Genomic DNA, 13533 nt, shown 5'->3' on the forward strand with positions numbered 1-13533 from the left:
CGGGTCATTACAAATTTCAGTGATCTGCTCCAGTTATGAAAGAAAAATAGTGTTTCCCTGCCCCTTGGTGGACAAGTCATTTTAAGCAATGTTTGATTCAATGGAGTAACGATGAGTTATACGGTATACAAGTTTAAAAAAATTTCCTTACTTTGTATACGTATAAGATTGTAACAAAATGTTCTTGTACAAAGTATACTGGTATTGCATATAACATAAAAAATGTCTACCAAATACAACATAAATACTATCAGAATTTGTACTACGATATTATCTTCTTAATCATGTAACCACTACTTTTGAATGTGTAGAAGAATTCTTACACTGAAACACACTAAATATTGAATCGATCAAATTTAAAATTTTGAATATTCCATTGAATTGTAGGAAACATGTATTCAGATTTAAATAAATCAATAAACTGAATGTAGATTAGTGCAATCACCCTATCAAAGTTAATTATCTGTTTCTTTTAGAACAAGGTAATCGGGCACTGATGACTAGGTTAAAACTATTTTTTACAGTCTAATGATCATCCCTCTTCAAACGTTTAGGCTAATAACTGGGAAACATACGGATTCATAAGCTTTTTTTTTTTTTTTTTGAAAAGGTAACATATACGGATTCATAAGTTGTGTAATCTTCTAATGCAGAATTATCTCAAAGATTCCACATGCTAAATAAGATTCGTAGCAGCTCGTCTGCAGGCTCGGAATTATGTCTTTCAAAGGCCATGTGTTCTAGCCGTGGAAACAGCCTCTTGCAGGGTAAAACTGTGTACAATAGACCTTTGTAGTCCGGCCCTTCCCCGGACCCCGCGCATAGCGGGAGCTTAGTGTAGTGGACTACCCTTTAAGTTTCAACGTAATAATGGTACATTCTTAACCAAAGAAACAACAATGAAGTAAAGTAATACAGCAACAACAAACTGGAAAAAATAGTACTAACAGCTTCACAACTTAGAAAGAAAGCACTCCACATGCAGATGTGAAGCCAGAATTTGAAGCTTATGGGTTTTAAATTTCCAAAAGAACTTGCAGTTCATCTTAGTTACTGGGTTTGCAATTAAATATTTATACATATTTAATAAATTTCCTAGTATAAATACAATATTTAAGCAAAAGTGATTGGGTTCTGCTGAACCCACACGCTATAGGCTAGCTCCACCTCTGTCCACATGATCGGGAACTCAAAATGCAACAGATCCAGGAACATCTACAAAACAAACCACGCGGAGACTTATTTTCAACTTCACAATGCTTGAATAAACAAAAGAGAAAAAAATTCCTTGTATCAGATGATTGGACTGCAGAAACATGAAATGCAGTGAATCCATATCAAAGAGCAATATTCAATTTCTCCATGTATCCCAGGCTTCCAGCAATGTCAATGTCCTAAAAAATATCATAATTTGTGGTTGAAGTTCAAATACTTGGTAGTGGTGATTTTGAAAACGGATTTTCTTTTGGTGAGTCTTGTACACCTGTGTCAACAGCAGCCAATAACTACTTACTCCCGCTCGATGTTTATACCAAACTAAGAAATTTAAGGTTAACAGCTACAAATTAAAGTGAGAACATATATCACTTAGCTATGGTTAAGTAAAATATCTGTATGAAAAGCACAAGTTTTATATTAGTTTGATATAAACACCAGGTATGAATAAAGTTTTTGCGCTCTTTATAAGTACTGAAACTAACCATAATATAGAAGTTTGTCATATGTTCATGAATAGTTCATTTCCTTCAAGATAAGTGAATCATTACAAGAACTAGAACGTCCATAATGACAAGGATAAACCTATCACAAAATAATGCAAATATTCAGAATAAAACTATCAATATCAGAAGTCAGTAAAAACTTCATATATAATATCTCAACGCAAAAAATATTCCAGATTTACCATTGCAGATTCTTCAGCTGCATCTTATTTTCTCTATCTATTAAAACTCTACAGGTTTATGTACAAAGTACACATTCTGCAAAACTATAAATGCTTATATTTTGAAGAACTAACTTATGCTGCTACCAAAAAAGATAAATTAAGACTTGCAAACTTGAGGGATCTAGTAGCAGTTCTTTCCTCAGCAAGACTCTATGTATACCGTTTGCTTCTCCTCCTACACACAATTATATCAATTAGCTGCGGCACCAACATCAGTGATACTACTTCTGCTTCCTTGGAATGAGTTAACACGAAATTGAGTCTCATTCTCATTCTTGATACCTAATGTTGACAATATAGAGCTTTTGCCGCTTCATTTGGATCATCAGTCCGTCAATGTCTTAGGAACCAGTACACATCTCTCTCCTTCTCTCTCCCCCAAAGTATCCGGAGAATGTTTTCCTAATGTCGGTGAACTAGGACTGGTGTTATGGAAGGATTGATCAGAAGAAAGCCACGGTATGTTCCAAGGGTTTGCTACGGTGCATCCCAATAGGGCGGTGCTGGATAGAATGATACTGGAAAGCCAGAATAAGGCCACAGAGCGCCTTGAAAGTACGGTACTTGAGGATGAAATGCCTGAAAATTTTTCCAGGTTAAATCATGCGTACTAGAATTGTTTTCTTTCTCAGTTAAAACTGAGGATGTACTACAGGAAAATCAGTTAAAAAGAAAAGAGATCAGAAGTATAATTAAGTTTCCTTGCCTATAAGGGAATCTCTTCAAGTCATTCTTTACCTGATTGCATTTTATTGGAATTGAGATTATACCCTTGAGAAATTTGACTTCGTTTTTTTGTTTCCAAATTAACTCTCATCAACTAGCACTAGTTTATGGTGGTTTTGGAAGAAATTCATTCACAATATTCTGTCTAGTCTAGTACCATAGTCCATAGAAGTTAATATATGTTAGAATAAAAAGACATGCTATTTATATTCTTAATCATGGTCCAACCATATGTTTTTAAGTAAAGAAACGCGAAAAGAATAGTGAATGATCACAATGACCATACTCATGTAAACAGGGGCTAAATTTATATTGTAATGGGCAAAAAACAAAATACTTCTCAAATCAATGTTTGAGCAAAATGCAATGCAGAGTAAAGAATTTTTTTTTTCATTAAAAAAGAGGAGCTCAACTGACCTTTTAAATCAGTTTCAGGAGGGAATACAATGAGCTAGAGTTTGATGCTTTCAGGAGCGCGACTGGAGAAAATGAGATAACTCAACTGGCACATTCTCAAGCTTAGCACAATTAAGAACAAGTTTCTTAAGTCTTGGGAAGTGATCTCTTGAAGCCTCCCAACATTCGAGGTCAGCCTTTTGAATCCACAAGACCTGGAGTTGTTTAAAACCTCCTTTCTCTGGTTTCCAGGACTTCCCCGTAAATGCATCTTCTTTCAACTTCAAGACCTCAAGGCATTCCAGCTGGCCCAGTCTATCCGCCTCGTTCCATTTAAACCTTGTATTTGACAAAGTTAACTTCTTCAGTTTGCGCAAAAATCTGAATAATTCTGGAGGAAGGTGAAGAGCTTCACTCATGTAAGGAATATCATTCATCAGTTTCAATTTTTCTAGGCGCCCTAACCCTTGAAAAGTGCTGAATCCGTCCTTGTTAGTCTCAAGAAAAGCTCCCAGTCGCCCTTGAATACTTAACTTTTTGAGATTTCCGGCCTTTGCAAGCACAACTTTATTGCAACTCTCTGGTGCAACTTTTGACAGAATTTGTAGGCAAGAGCCTTCAACCGTTGGGTTAGGAGGGGGCAACAATTCTGCGGGGATGTTGGTCTTTAAATGCCTCAACCGTGACAAGTTCCATATATTTGCTTTTATTTTAAGAGTGGGCTCTGGTGTACTTGTATTAACTATGAGAAACTGTAAATTCCAGAACTTACCAAAGGATGCAGGAAGTTCCGCGAAATCACCTGAGATAGCAATATACCTCAAATGAAATAGTTGGTTAAGATACATGGGGAGGAAAATTTTAACAGATTGAATTTCCAAGACCCTGATCAGTGGAAATGCTTGGGAGATGAGTTTAACATCAGGAAGAGACAACTCGATTTGTCTTTCTGTTGTCGAAAAGCATAAGAAAGATCTAACATGTTGTGCATTTAATTGTTTTCTGGAGAGAAAATCACGCAGAACAGATGATTCAATACACAAGCGACGAGAAGTATCTGGATCTTGTATGGAGGGAAGATTCTGATCGGGTGTTAGACGTAGTTCTTGGAAAACACTCTCCATTATTGCCTCTGTCTTGTAGAACTCATACAACACGTCATGAAATCCAATTTCTTTTATTGAATCACCATCCCTCGACAATGTGACTAGACCCCTCAGAGCAAACTCCTCCAAGTAATTCTCTGCTAGCTCCTCGAAGGTACACGTCGGACTGGACTTTATTAGTCCCTCCGCGATCCACAAGCGAATCAATTTCTGCGCAGGGATGGAATAACCTTGAAGAAAGGCGAAGCAATACAAGAAGCACGCCTTCATTTCTTGGGGCAAAATGTTGTAACTGGTTTCCACAATTTCCCAGCAACTTGCAGGGTCATTCTCTATGACAAGGTACAGCCCCACATTTTTCTCGATTCTTTCCCAATAATTTTTGTTCGGACGAGATCTTAAGGCTCCGGCACTTAACTCTACTGCAAGTGGTAATCCGCTACATTTTGTTGCAATACTTTTTCCAAGTTCTACTAACTCGTCAGGACATCTTTCATTACCAAAAGCTCTCTTTTCCAGCAATTGAAAACTTTCTTCGTCGGATAGATATTTCAGACGATGAGGATGTTCACTGGCATAGCTAGCCACATACTCGTCGCGAGTGGTCATCATGATCCGATGACCTCTGTTGTTTTCTTGGAGAATTCTTTTGACCAAATCCACAACCACAAGTTCTTTAGCCCACACATCGTCCAGGACAAAGAGGTATCTACCACCTTCTTTAGCCATAAAATCACATATTACTTCAGCTAATTCGTTCACATCTTTATAGCGAAATTCTTCAATGCGTTCCGTCAACGATTGGAGAATCTTAGAAAGGATACCCTTTAGTTCGTATGACCTGCCGACATAAACCCAAATTTTCTTGGAAAAATTATTTGAAATCTGAGAATGACTACAAACTTTTCTTGCCAATGTTGTTTTGCCAATTCCAGCCATACCCACAATAGGGACAAATTCCAGATCCTTTGATCCTTTAACAAGTCGTTTGATCACATATTCCGCTTCGTAATCAAAGCCAACCACTTCTTTATACTCCAACAGTGTATCCTATTAAGATGAACAAATAGAGTGGATAACAAAAATCAGAGTTGAGAATATTTTGATCTTTTCCACTTAGAACTTGAGCACCCATTTCAAGCTATTAATAGCAAAGGAACAACAACAACAATAACAATTAAGCCTCAGACCAAAACAAGTTGAGGTCGGCATATGAATCCTTAGTGACCTTGTTTCTCCATTTAAACTCATATCAAACCAACATAATATCAAATCAAGAAAAGTAAAAGCACAAGAAGTTCTCTATTTCTTTTACTGGCATATAAAAATCTAAAAGGGCTAAAGATTCATAGAAAGCATAAGAACATACACCTACTCACATGACTAAAGCATATTCCTAACTAATTGTTGCCATATTTTTGTTCCATTATGCTTTATTTTTTACTATAAGTCTCCATGGATTCTAAGAGATTGTAGGTCTTTCGAGACAACTTACTTTCTTGTAAATTTTGGTCTACCCCATTCTTTTTTAACACATTAACTCACCATGGCAATTTTTCATAGTCGTTAAGGGGTGAAAATACACTAGCAATATTTGATGAGCGAGAATATCTGCATTAATAATAGAAAACAACTTCATTTATATCCCACCTGAGTCATAAAATATAAAGATTTTAGCTATATTTATACGGATAGTATCTAGATGTTTACGTTATCAGTGAATATTAACCTATAATAGTAGTTTAGTTATCATTTTACAAGATTTTCAATTAATATTTAATTATATATTAAGAGATTTAGTTATAGTTACCTCATTGTAAAATACGTTTTTGCACTTTAAAGCAAGTCGCCTAGGTTCTTAAGAACAATTTTATTTGATAAAGTAAAGCAGAACTTTACCTTGACTCGGTCTTTATTTGAAGTATAGCATTATAAAATAAAAAAATCAGAAATTCAATAAGTTTATCAAGATTTTGATCAGAAAACCTGAATAAGACTCGACTTTGTTTTTTGCTTGTTAAATTTGTTCTTGTTTTTTATTGGTTGCATAAGAAAACCATCCATCGCGACGGGCTTGGAAGCCACTCCAATATATTTTTGCTTGTTTTGAGGCCCAAGCGAAAACATACATACATCACATAAAACTTAAACTCAAAAAACAAAGCTTTTCAAGTGACTTTCCTGAGATTTCAATATGGAACATTTTTCTTAAGAACAGAAAACCACAAAAGGTTGATTGCTACAGCTTTCTACTTACAGGAAAAAATTATAGATTTATCTGAAATGAGATAGAAGAGGTGTTGGTCATTAGCTTCCCAATGTTGAGTAACATTTGTGATTAAAATTTGTTGAGTCCCATATTGGTGGTATGAGGATTTCCTGTTCTTGAGTAATCCTCACCTCTCTTGAGCTAGCTTTTGGGACTAAGTTAGGCTCAAGGTCCGGAAAATCACCATAAATTAAATGAAGCTAAGCTAACTTTCATTTTCCTGTAATTAATTTTACCTAATTTTCAGGCGAAAGGGGTTCGGGTGAAGTTCCTTCCGCCCCCTAAATCCGCCCCTGCTTATACTCCATAAATGTCAAGATAAAGAGAGAAGAAGGAAAAAGAATACTTTTGGGTTTCAGGCGTTACCTGAGGCTCCCGTGTAACTCTTTGTGGTAGATCGAGCATTGGTTTGGGCTGAAAAGCCTTTTGATTATTTTGGCGAAATTCCTTCACATTTTGATGAATTGCTTCAATATCCTTTGCCAGATCCCAAACTTTTCTAACATGGCATAAATCAAAAGACCTTTTCACTTTATTCTTCTCTTGATGTAGCTTCGCCTGAACAAGGAATTTGTCAATGACATCCTCAGCTCTATGCACTGTAATTCTGATGTCTCTGACCAACTGTTTCCACAGACTGCTATCGCTATGGTATTTTGCAGCATCATCTAGGAAAGCTTTTAGGCGGCGAACTTCTTCTAGCAGATTCTGAAACTCTTTCTCAACACCTGAAATTAGCTTGACATTGTTAGTGACTAGCTGCAGTAGGTTCTCCACCAGAAAATTCACCACTGCATCTGCCATATATATATATATATATATATATATATATATATTATTGGATCGGAAAACTGTAATCGGAGTGTAAGGTTAATAATTTCTTAGCGATGAAATCTTCTTACAATAGCTGCATATAAAGAAGATTAGATGTGGAATTCTTCATCTCCAGTTGACTTCTATGCTGAATTATTGATTATTCTTCATCTCCAGTTGACTTCACTTGCTGAATTAACTAAACCAAGTTTTTATTTAAGAAATAGAAAAAGAAATTCAATCACCACTACAATTTAGTAAACCAAGTCTTTGTCTGTACTTAAGCATGTTCCTATCTATTTGAAAATTATTTATTATATATACCTACCCAATTAAAATTAATTACCCCACGTTCATCTCAACTTTTTTTACCCATTTAACCTAGCTTAGTTTGATTTAGCTTGACTTAAATTGGCTTGACTTGATTTGAATTGACTTGGTTTATGTTTAGGGGCCGGTAAATATTTTCCGCCCATGAGTATTTGCTAAATTTCCCCAATAATTAGTTACTCTAATGACAGCCGGTATACCGTAAAGTTCTTTTCAAGTGATTCCATTTCTATGTGGTCTTCCTAAATTAATTTAGCGAAAGAGGGCTAAAATTGCCTCTCAATATTGCTTCGGGGCTATAAATATTTTTCCCTTCGTCTATCAGTCCAAAAATACCCCTACTTTTATTTTCAGCAACACTAAATTAAAAAAAATATTTAAATTTCATGTGGAGTTTATTACTGATCTAATTTAAATCTTGACTCCAGTTAAATAAATCCACCCTAATACTTGATTTTCTGGCCCCAAATAGTAACCCGCCTGAAAAACAGAAAATCTCAGCAGGAAAATTATTTTTGTCCGTCATTTTTGTTCTACATTCCCCTTCTTTTGTATTCTTTTTTTGGGGTGTAATTCAAAAATAGCCAAATTTATAACTGGTCGTTCAAAAATAGCTCAGTTTCAAAAGTAATCGAAATTTAGCCTCTTTTCATGTAAAGATAAATCTGAGCGAAAACACTGTTCAAAACCCGAAAAATACACCAGTATATTATGCTGGAGTTCCAGCATAAGTATACTTGAACTCCAGCATATTATACTGGAGTTCCAAGATAAGTATGTTGGAACTCCATCATAAGTACATTAGAACTCCAGCATAATATACTGGAGTTCCAGCCAGTATACCGGTCCAACATAATATACCGGAGTTTGGAGCACCGGTGCTCTAGTCTCCAGTATATTATACTGGAGCCTCCAATATGCCGGTCCAACATAATATGCTGGAAGTTCATACACAGGTGCACCAAACTCCAGTATATTATGTTGGACCGGTCTCTATTGCAGCAAAATAGTGGTTATTTTTTAATGACTTCGTAAACGCTGGTTATTTTTGAATGACCAGTCCGAAAACTGGTTATACCGTGCTATTTTTACACGATTTTTGCTCTCATCCTATTTTGTTTTTCAGCCATAGATTTTTTTTAAGACCAACACAATATGCATATCAAACTTTACTAATATATTCATCATATAATCAGACAAGATAATTTAATCAATATGACTAAGAAGTAATATATTAACCCAAATAAAAAAAAAATAAGCAAGGGAGTTTAACTCCTTAGCAATTCTTATTATAAGGGATTTGCGAGACGATAACGACATTAAAAATTTTCAACAAGGCTATAAAGTTGCATAAAACTGGAAAAAGTAGAGATGGCCAGATACTTTTTGAAGGATCAAATTTATTTTTCTTTCTATTTTATTGTTTAAATTTCTATTATTTTTCCACCAAAATTTGTTAAGTTTAAATGTTTCTTAAAACATTATAGTCACTATGATATTGATGATTTTGATTTTTCCAAATTAAAAGTATTAGAAAAAATTGTATAAGAAGAAGATAACACTTTGATTGATATATTCAATCATATAAAAATATTATTCTTTTGTAAATGCCTATAATGCTTATAAAATAGTGGAAACTGTAGACAATTAAAATTTTATTACAAATTTGAATCCACAAGTAATTTGGATTTTATCTTATATTAAATACATAGTAGTCCAAATAAATATCATGGGCTAATATAAATGAGTCAATTATTTAAATCCAATTAAATTGATTTAAATAAAGGTCCAATATACCATTGGACTAGCCCATTAGTTGGTCTTCTATCAAATGGGTCGGCCCATAAGCCTCAAGCCCAATGATCCACTAGGGTTTTCTTGGAGACTACTCCACCCCACGCCTATATAAAGGGGTTAAAGGAGAAGGCTAAAAAAGAAGCAAGTAAGTAGAAGAAAAGGCTAAAGAAGCTCTAAAGAGTAGCATCAAGGTCTCCATCCATATCTGCAATCATCGTCTGTGGTCAAATTCCAAAGGCGAACTCAAATCATAGGCGGACGACTTCAAATCTTCCGTTCGTAATAACCCAACACCAAATCCTGGTTCGTGACAACCTTCAAATAGTTCGTGACGTACTACAAATCTGAAATCCGTCAAGTTCAAGATCAAGCTCTCAAGCTCTTTAACCATCGTCCGTGAGGAGAAGAATCAGATGATTACATCTCTTTAGATTTAGAGATATTTTAGAGATTGTAACCCCATCACTTGAAATCGAATATAATATTTATCGCTATATTTCTTGTCTTGATTATTATTTTTCAGGAACGAAATTTAGTTGTTACAATTATATTCTTAGCGGACTGGAGGACGAGTTTTTCAAAATTAAAATTACTAAAGTCTTACCTTAGATCAACATGTCACAAGAAAAAATAAATGGATTACATATATTTTTGGATAACCAAAGTGGATTGGTAATTTTTAGAAGAAATGTATTATAGAAAATTAATACTCATTATTTTCCATCTCCAAGAGCTATAAAAATAGACTTTAAATAAAAATATATACTCATAAGGTTTTTTTTTTTAAATTACAAAAAATAAAATAAGTCATCTCATCAAAGTTTTGTTTTAGACTACCAACTTCATTGAGCCGCCCCTAATATATACATATATACTAGTCTCTCGGCACGTGCGTTGCACGTGGTACGCCAAGTTTTGTAATTCACAATATTGTAAAAAATATCAATATTATTTTTAAAAAGCTTTGTGAAAAATGAGTCAAGAACCAATATCTAATAAATCAGATGTACTAAGCAGCATCACATACACGGAAAATAGTTAAATTATCAAAGTATTGGAAGAACCCATTATAAGGTATATGAACCGGTAGAGTTGGATCATTCCTTTCTAAGTTATGAAAATGAAACTGGCTTCATAGCAAATAGGGTAATATTCTTATTTCTATACAGTTTTCCAAAAAATGAACAAACCATTAGCCGGATGTACCTTTTTCAAAAAAGTTGGATGGTAAATGGCGTTTTTATCCAAGATGTTAAGATTTTAAATAAAGACTCATATTTACTTATAATTAGCGTAGAAATTAATTCACAAATGGTCATATAATTGTGATTCCTTTTCATAAAAGTCATATAACTTTGTTTTTTCACATAAAAATTATAAAACTTTCACTAACTCACACAAAAATCACAATGACCGAAAAACACAATTTTCAAAAATATTTTCTTATTCCAAGTTCTTTTATTTTTTTATTTTCAATCTAATAAATAATAACCTAATTAAAATAGAAATAAATATAATAGCCGATAAAATATACATTCTTATATATTTATATGTATAATATATATATTCTATATAAGTGTGGGGTGTTGATGATAGGCTATAATTACGTGTTTTAGTTGATTATTACACTCTAATTTACTGCACTTTAGTTGAGTTTGCGCTTTAATCGCTAGTGTTTTGCACTAATTATGTGTTTTATGCCTTGTAGGTGTGATTCCGAGCTATATAGATGTTATGGAATGAATTTAAGTGATTTGAAGCTTTGAAGTCTGAGTAAAAGCTCAAGGAATTAAGCCGGGATCGTGTTCGGGGGTCAAATTTGATAGTTGAGAACAAACGAAGACTCGATGAGGCATATTGCGCACTGTCTAGTAAAATGCACATAACTTTTTACTCAGAACTCCATTTTGGCTCCATAATATATGGTTGGAAATATAACTCAAAGGGCTACAACTTTCATGTTTTACGTTTTTCCAAATTCCAAATAGAACAGGATGAAAAACCGCGGTTTCACCGCGACCGCGGCAGAGTGCAGACGCAGACAATTGAAGAATCAGAGGCCATGTTTGGCCGCGGTTTGACCGCGACCGCGGTAGAACCGCGGCAGGAGGCGGAAATTTCAGGGACTAAAGTGCAAAACACGGGATTTTTAGCCCAAAACCCTATTTTAAACACTAGACTTCTCCCAAGAGAGGCATGTATTGATTTTTAGAGTATCTTGGCAAGAAAAACAATTGTGAGGGATCACCCAAAACATCTTTCTTCTTTTCTTTGATTTTGATTGCTAGTTTATAATGGATCTTATCTTAGTTTGTTTACCCATAGTTATGAGTAGCTAAATCTTTTGTCTAAGGTTTTGATGGAACCTATTGGGGGATGAACTTCTTGTTTATGTGAATACAAATTGCTAGTTTCAATCTTTATTTATTCAACTATGTTCTTGTTGTAGTTAATTGACAGGATCCTCAATTAGCTGTGCCTATTTAGTGTGCATAACTCGGGAGAGAGTGCATATTTAGGTTATTGTTGAATAACACCACTCCTAAAGTATAAGAGGAATCTATAACTGCGGGTTTAAAGGCGGGATTAGGGATAACGAAGCCTTGGGTGCAATCTTAAGTGAACTGTGTTAATTAAAGCTAGCTAGTGTATCTCGGGAGAGTGCAATAGTATATTACTGTGATTACTCGGGAGAGATTTATGGTAAGACGAGCGTTCATGATTGATAGAGAAGTGTTGGTACATTTGTATGAAGCATAAACAGAAGGGATTCCATCAATAGGGGAAATCTTTACCTTAGCTTTATCTCCTCATTGTTTACAACCTTAGCGTTTTAGTTTACAGCCTGTTTAATTTACTTGCAATCTTAGTTATTAAAGAAACCATCAACTTGTGATTCAAACATTTGGGAAGCTGGTTCTGAAGAGTTTAGTGGGTCTAAAGATTGTGATTGATAGGTTAACTCTATGTGGGATTCGACTCCGGACTTGTAAACCGGATTATATTTGCAACGACCGCATTGTCCTTTTTATAAGGCATAGTTGGGCGTGATCAAATTTTGGCGCCGTTGCCAGGGAGTTAATGGAATTATCAATTACCATTGATAGAAATACAAAAATTCTTAGTGTGGTCATTTTTCTCTATACCCAACTTGTGAATATTTGTATAATTAATTTTTCTTACCTTAGTCTATTTTTATTGTTTGGGTCTTGTTTATTTTCTTAGTTTTGAAAAATGGCATCATATAATAAAAATTGGTGGGATGGTAGTTGTTCATACTGTGATAACCCTTGTATTTATTGTGGAGGACCACACTCGTGGCAAAATTGTTTAAATTTTCCCGGTGGTGGATTGTGCACACAATCTCAAACCCATGAGTGTAGTATTCGTGATAAGTGTGGTTTTCAAAATGGTCATTGGGATGATTGTGTTGATTGGTCCTTCCCTTCCCCAAGCCCCCGCTATGATGATTCTATTGTTTTTGATGAAAATGATAGGGCTAACGAATTGGAAGAAGTTGAGAATCGCCGAAAGCGAGAGTTCAAGCTCATGCTGGAGTGCTTACTTGAAGGAGGACACAAAGAACAAAGTGCTTTGGAGGAGCTTTTGGAAAATAGTCTCCAAAATTCCTTGGCACTTAATCACAACCAAGAACTCTCAAATGCCCAAAATGAGAAAATAATGCTCATGTTGGAGACCATTCTTGAAAATGAGGAAGAATGTGAGCTAAAATTTGAAGAGTCAAGAATTGAACCTCCGCCAACCGACCCCATGAGTACCAATGATGCCGAGAAAACATGGACTTAGAATCAACCGGTGTAAATAAAAATCTGGTTGAGAATGACTCTAGTCCGGGGGAAGAAGAGGATGTCAGAATAGAAAAATTGCAAAATGAAGGTTTGAAGTCACATTCCAAGCATTTTTCAACATTAGAATTGTGTAGTGATATAAAAATTGAACTACATGAGTCCGTGAGGGACTGCGAGGAGGAAAGACAACAACCATACATTTTACAATTTGAGGAAACAAAAAAACAAAATGACATTCTTCACATGAGAGCCAAGAAGTGCAAAATGAAGAATTTAAGGCTCGGATCGATAATCAACTTACCACCCCCCATCGCTCGTGGTCACAAGCTTGATTCCAAGCTA

General features: G+C 35.0%; 1 protein-coding gene across 5 annotated transcripts; it reads right to left on the bottom strand.

Annotated features, from left to right (window-relative positions):
• Nucleotides 1–962: 962 nt before the first annotated feature.
• LOC107803156 (putative late blight resistance protein homolog R1B-14) lies at nt 963–7543 on the bottom strand. Of its 5 annotated transcripts, none has more exons than XM_075233356.1 (4): nt 7345–7543; nt 6809–7170; nt 3089–5223; nt 963–1215 (listed from the first exon to the last, which is right to left on the bottom strand). In XM_075233356.1, exons 2-3 carry the CDS (start codon nt 6845–6847, stop codon nt 3139–3141), a joined length of 2124 nt encoding a protein of 707 aa, XP_075089457.1. In that variant the 5' UTR covers nt 6848–7170; nt 7345–7543; the 3' UTR covers nt 963–1215; nt 3089–3138. The 5 variants fall into 5 exon arrangements, with proteins under 5 accessions (XP_075089457.1, XP_016482278.2, XP_016482280.2 ...); XM_075233357.1 differs by lacking the exon at nt 963–1215 and adding an exon at nt 1854–2524 and having other exon boundaries at nt 7345–7506; XM_016626792.2 differs by lacking the exon at nt 7345–7543 and having other exon boundaries at nt 6809–7326.
• Between the last annotated feature and the right edge of the window lie 5990 nt (nt 7544–13533).

Source organism: Nicotiana tabacum, chromosome 16 (genome assembly GCF_000715075.1).
Source record: "Nicotiana tabacum cultivar K326 chromosome 16, ASM71507v2, whole genome shotgun sequence".
Classification (NCBI taxonomy): domain Eukaryota; kingdom Viridiplantae; phylum Streptophyta; class Magnoliopsida; order Solanales; family Solanaceae; genus Nicotiana; species Nicotiana tabacum.

Excerpts from the sequence above, each read along its gene's own strand:
- LOC107803156 (XM_016626792.2), bottom strand. The coding sequence starts at position 7,246 with ATGGCAGATGCAGTGGTGAATTTTCTGGTGGAGAACCTACTGCAGCTA. Across the intron at positions 5,224-6,808 it reads GAGTTACACGGGAGCCTCAG|GATACACTGTTGGAGTATAA; the intron begins GTAACGCCTGAA and ends TCATCTTAATAG.